This window comes from Phascolarctos cinereus, unplaced genomic scaffold (genome assembly GCF_003287225.1).
Source record: "Phascolarctos cinereus isolate Bilbo 61053 unplaced genomic scaffold, phaCin_HiC Scaffold_3;HRSCAF=262, whole genome shotgun sequence".
Lineage (NCBI taxonomy): Eukaryota > Metazoa > Chordata > Mammalia > Diprotodontia > Phascolarctidae > Phascolarctos > Phascolarctos cinereus.
In genome coordinates, this window is record NW_027555736.1 from 147,549,701 (window position 1) to 147,555,187 (window position 5,487).

At 39.8% G+C, this 5,487-nt stretch overlaps 1 protein-coding gene across 1 annotated transcript; it reads left to right on the plus strand.

Moving 5' to 3' along the window:
- Nucleotides 1–336: 336 nt before the first annotated feature.
- CUNH15orf61 (chromosome unknown C15orf61 homolog) lies at nucleotides 337–4,448 on the plus strand. The gene is made up of 2 exons (XM_020982700.2): nucleotides 337–811; nucleotides 4,227–4,448. Exons 1-2 carry the CDS (start codon nucleotides 472–474, stop codon nucleotides 4,352–4,354), a joined length of 468 nt encoding a protein of 155 aa, XP_020838359.1. The 5' UTR covers nucleotides 337–471; the 3' UTR covers nucleotides 4,355–4,448.
- Nucleotides 4,449–5,487: the final 1,039 nt, after the last annotated feature.

Below are 5,487 nucleotides of genomic sequence, written 5' to 3' on the forward strand. Positions count from 1 at the left end.
CGAAGTGTGAACAATGGCAGAGAGATCAGGTAAGAGGCCATTCAAAGGTCGAAGAGGAGGGCCTGCTCCTCCTAACCTCTTAGCAAATCCCCTCCCTCTCTTTCCCCTTCCCTTTGTCGCGGTTGAGAAGAGGTCTTCCCACACAGGCTTTGCTCTTTCCTCTTGGTTGTAAGAGTCCTCTGATTCTCCTGAACTTCCCATCTCTTCCCCCTTAATCCAAGGAGAGTGTGCGTAACTATGCCCATGCCGGCACATGCAAGGGTTAACTTGAGACTGCGGTCAGGTCTCACGTGCACAGAGCACCTAGGCAGTTGCGGACCTTTGCGCATGCGCTAAGCCTTCCCTACAGAGAGACAGGCGGGGACGGGGGCAAGAACGGGAGCACGCTCGCTAGCTGCGCGCACGCGCAATCCTGAGCTTCGCCCCCTCCCCGGAGGCGGGGGAGGGGCGGCTCCCGGGGGAGGGACGCCCATGGAGTTATTGAGGCAGGTTCACGAGGCCGCCCTGCGGCTGGTGCTGCTGCTGAGCCCTCGGGGCGCCGCCTCGGCCAAGCCCCGCGCCTCGGAGGTGCTCACCCAGCACCTGCTGCAGCGGCGCCTGCCTCACTGGACCTCATTCTGCGTCCCCTACAGCGCCGTGCATAACGACCAGTTCGGCCTCTCCCACTTCAACTGGGCGGTGCAGGGGGCCAACTACCACGTTCTGCGCACCGGCTGCTTCCCCTTCATCAAGTATCACTGTTCCAAGGCGCCCTGGCAGGACCTGGACCGGCAGGACCAGTTCTTCACAGCGCTGAAAGTCATCAACCTCGGTGAGGGAGGTGTGGGGAGGAGTAGGAGGAAGAAGAGCAGGGAGAAGGGTCAAGGGTCGGTCTGCTGGCGAAGGGCTTGTGAATCGCCCTGCCCCCTCCGCAACAAGCCCCGCCCTCTGCGCGAGTCGCCCGGCTTCGCCCCTGCTTGTCACGGGCGGGCTCTTACTTCCCCCTCCCTTTTCGTAGAGGCGTGGGTCACTTTGCGGGAATGGAGAGTGGGTAGTGAGGGGGAATGGAGGCCTTCCCCAGGAAAAAGTGGATTTGAAATAAAGGAGTTTTTTCCCTGGCCGGAGGCGTTCATAATCCACCTGTATGGATTATGCCTGTAAAAACTGGCACCCCAGTGTAAGCCGTAAGAAGGCTTAAACCGTGTGCGTCTCTATCAGAGGGATTTGAACATGGGGTCCGTGAACCTGGTTCTTTTGTTGTTGTTGTTCTTTTTACATTTTGATAACCAGCGTGTCAACAAGCAAGTATTAAGTGTCTGCTGTGTTCCAGGCATTATGCTAAACACTGGGGATCCAAATAAGGGCAAAATAGTATCTGCCCTCAAGAATCTTACAGTCAGTATAACTAGATTCCTTTATTTCCTACGAATTTTATTCTGTGCGTTTAAAAACATCTTGAGGGAGGGTCAGTAGACTTCCTCGGATTGTTAAAGGGGATCCATGACACACAAAAAAGGATAAAAACGCTTTAGGTAATAAAGGTTGATATAAAATCCCAGCAGTTTGTTTCTTGAGTCAAAAGCAGGAAACAGATTTTCATTTTTCACTGGATAGTTTTGTTCTAACAAAATCTATTACTTAAAAGGAATCTAGTACGTTGTGCTTTGTATTCTGTTTCGGTGAGGTTTTCATTTATTGGGGCATTCAGAGAGTGGCTTGATACTCATCAGTCAGGTATTTATTAAGAACCTATTTGTGTGTCGGGGCAACTTTGCTAGGGGCTGGAGTTACAATGAAAAAGAATAAAAAAATCCTCATCAGTAAGGAGTTTACATTCTTGGATTAGGTGGAGTGTGGCACTGATTAGTGTCTAGACAGATTTTATCAGTCGGTGACAAGTTTATAAACCTAAATTTGTTTTTGAGCCAGTCAGCAAGGATCATATTCAGGTATAGGTGTCAGCTCATTCACAGTTGAGGCTTTTGGAGCCAGAAAAATGTTATCCAACTAATTGTGATATTTTTAAGGGCAAACTGTAGCACATCTATCTGATTAGCTATACTGTGCTAATATTGCTCTAGCCTGATAGCTAATTAAATTTAAATATTGCATATGTATGTTTATGATAACTGTATAAGTTGACTATAGAATTTATGAAATAATGTTCCACAAACTCTGCCCTAGGTTCTGTCAGGTATTAATGAAGATAATTTGCTAAGTATAGTTTGCAGATGAAGAACTTTTTTTTTTATTACTTATTTGGATGACAGAGTGTTGGGGGGTGGTACAGTCTTCAAGGATTGAATTCAAGGAGAGCTGGCTAAAAGAAATTTGAATATAGGATTAAGTTTACCAAGAAAAAAAATACATTGGAGAGTTTGACTTCAGTACTTCAAAGATCCATGATTTTGTCAATATAGCTATTTTCTCCACTGATGAAGGTTGCAGCCATTCTAGATCCTAATAGTAATCATCAAGGTCTTCTAAAAGTAAAAGTTGCAGTAGCTAAAAAAAGAAAAATCATCACTTGGTGGCCAATGGTCTTTTGTTGGTCCTAGCTACAGATATATTAATCTGTTGGGAGGACATTGTGAAGGGAATTGTGAAGGGTTTCTGGCTTGATAGGCCCTGCTGGAGTTTGTGGGTCATTTGTATGGTTGTTCAGATTCCAAGACTGTCTCTCTGGGTCATCATGGTAACAGGATGAAGCGTGGGCCTAGGACTCTTGTAGAAATAGAGATTTTGCTGATTTGCCCAACATTTAAGTACCTATGTGCTTGACTGTGGTGGACTCTGAGATTCAAAGACAAAAATAAAACATCCTCTGCCTTCTAGGAGTTTACTTTCTGTTGGAGAAAAAAAAATCCTTCCACCCCTATGTAAGTAAGAAAGAATAGTTTAGGACATATGGCCAAAGATTTGGGGTTAGTTTAGACCTCAAGCTGAATATAATTTTTGAAAGGTACTATTATAAATCTGATATCAGTTGGAATGGGAAGAGGCCAAACCTGTTAACAGGAATTTAGCATTCAAGAGACCTCCTTCTATCAAGGCATAAGCCAGGCTGGCTGATTGTGGCTTCTTAGGGTAAGGCTATGGACCTGATCTGTGATTGTGGTAGAGGGAGGTAGCTCCTTATGAGGAACTTCTCCACCAGTGCAGGTATCGAAACAGTTATACAACTTGGAGAGTTGTCTCCTGCTAACTCAGGAGCACACATGGCCAGTGTGCCTTATAGAAAAGGAGGAAAACTGCCTCTGTGAATTTGTTGATTTTACTACTAACTAGATGCAAAAAGTGGTTTTCTAGATTGACAGTTCATGGTTTGTTTATGCTTTATTTCCCTCTCCAGAAGTGCCTATATATGATAATGTGTAAAATCATTTTAATAATATTTAGTATATAAAAGGTTAAATATAAAAATTAAATCTAATTTGAATAAATTTAAATTAGACATTTACGTACCTATATCTTGTGTTTTTCCGTGTTAATTATTTTAGATTGTAAACTCAAGAGAGAGTAATAATTGTGACTTTAACTTAATGAGTTTATTATCATTGCCATTTGCATAGGAATACTTAATAATTGTCTCTGGATAATATGTTTATTTTCCTGTATCCCAAATGGGAAATAATCTCACTAATAATTTTCAAATTTTGACCAAAGATATTTATGTTCGATCTATAGAATTTATTTCTGTTTCAAATCAATTGAAATAGAAGATTGTTTTCTATTTACAATTATAAAATACTTAAGTATTTTTTCTCAAAAATATAGAATTCTCAGAATTGTTTTGACTTAAATTTAAAAGGCACATTCAAAAACTTCCATTGTCTGTGTTAAAGAGCTAAAGAGCCTTGATAATTTAAGTGTCAAGACTAATAAATAATAAGAGATCTCATCTAGCATAATTAAATGTACCACTCTATATAGTAAAATATAATTACTTGCTAGGGGATTGTGAGGAAATGGATTAGTGTTAACTACTTTGAGCTTTTCAGATAGGTAGAAAAAAAGATTTTTAGGCCTGCAAAGTTTTCACCAACATTGCTTATTCAAAGAGATGGTACATGCATTGACATCCTGAACATTACTTTAGATATCTTAGCACATTGGTTGGTTAATAATGTTAAAATTTTCAGTTGAAGTTGCTAGATGGTTAGGACTATCTTACATATTCTACTCTGTACAGAATATTATATACATGTTTAGCAAATGTCAATGATATTTGTTCATTTCTCTTCTAGGCCTTCCAACTTTGTTATATGGACTTGGCTCCTGGTTATTTGCCAGAGTCACAGAGACTGTTCATACCAGTTATGGACCCATAACAGTTTATTTTCTAAATAAAGAAGATGAAGGTGCCATGTACTAAAACTGTGCATTGAAGAGCACAACAGCTAGTGGGTTGTCTCATGTGTTTAAAAGTAATATTTATTTTTGTTCCTTTAAAATAAAACTTTTAAAAACACTTTTTTCTTTTTATTTCTTACTTTAAGATAAAGCATTGCCCTTAAGAGGCTTAGCTTTTGATAGGTTGATATATATGTTGCTTACTTTATTCAGCCAGTGGGAACTTCAAACACCTGGATGTTCACATTGCTATTTTTTCCTAAAGGTAGATAAATTTCAGATAAAAAAATTTATAATGAATACAGATTCCTATTATTAGATGTTATCAATTTAAATAAACTCTTTAAAGGTAAAGGCCTAAACCTAGTAGGAGAACGACTTGAAGACTGGAAGTAACATAGAAAGCTGAAGTATGATTTGGAAACCATTCCTAAGTCATTAGCTACAGGAAAAGTGAGAGTGAATTCTTAGTATAAAATCCAGACCACCCAAGTGTTCGATTCAAGATGGAACATTTTAAAGGCCTTGAACTGTATTATGCAATGATAGTGATGTCTTTTTATTACTTATGGATTCAAGTACTACATTAAGCATATTTAAAATGTAATGATAAAAACTGGCATTTTTACAGCAGTAGGTTTACAAAACACTTTGTTGTATTGCTGGCTGCATGCATTGCCAGTTGATCTTTGAAACAAACCTGTGAAGTAGGTACTATAGTTATTGTCCCCAATAGAAGGGAAAACTAAGTCTTAAAGGGGTCCTGGTCATATAGTTAGTTTCAAAGGTAGTATTCAAATTTAAGTCTTTCCCAAGAATGTCCAGTATTTTTAAAATTATAATTGCTGTAAAATTAATGAAACTATACTCCAATTATAAGGATAAAATAGTCTAATGTTAAAATTGGGGGAGGGGAGATTATTTCTAGAAAAATATATTTTATAACGAAAAATTGTTGAGGGAGGGCTTCATATACCTTTCATGCCGTGTTTATCTTGAGTTTGTTCGGCCAATCTTGTGTTAATGAGCCTCTGTGAACGTAGCCGGGCTGGTCCTTGAATATCAGAAAAAGTCCATCACCAGGCCCCTACTTGAATCTCTTCCAGGTTGATAGAATCTGCTAAAACTAGTGCTTTGTTAAACAGCTTCCAAAAC

Coding starts and splice junctions, on each gene's coding strand:
- CUNH15orf61 (XM_020982700.2), top strand. CDS start 472: ATGGAGTTATTGAGGCAGGTTCACGAGGCCGCCCTGCGGCTGGTGCTG. Junction 812..4,226: donor GCTGAAAGTCATCAACCTCG/GTGAGGGAGGTG, acceptor TTTCTCTTCTAG/GCCTTCCAACTTTGTTATAT.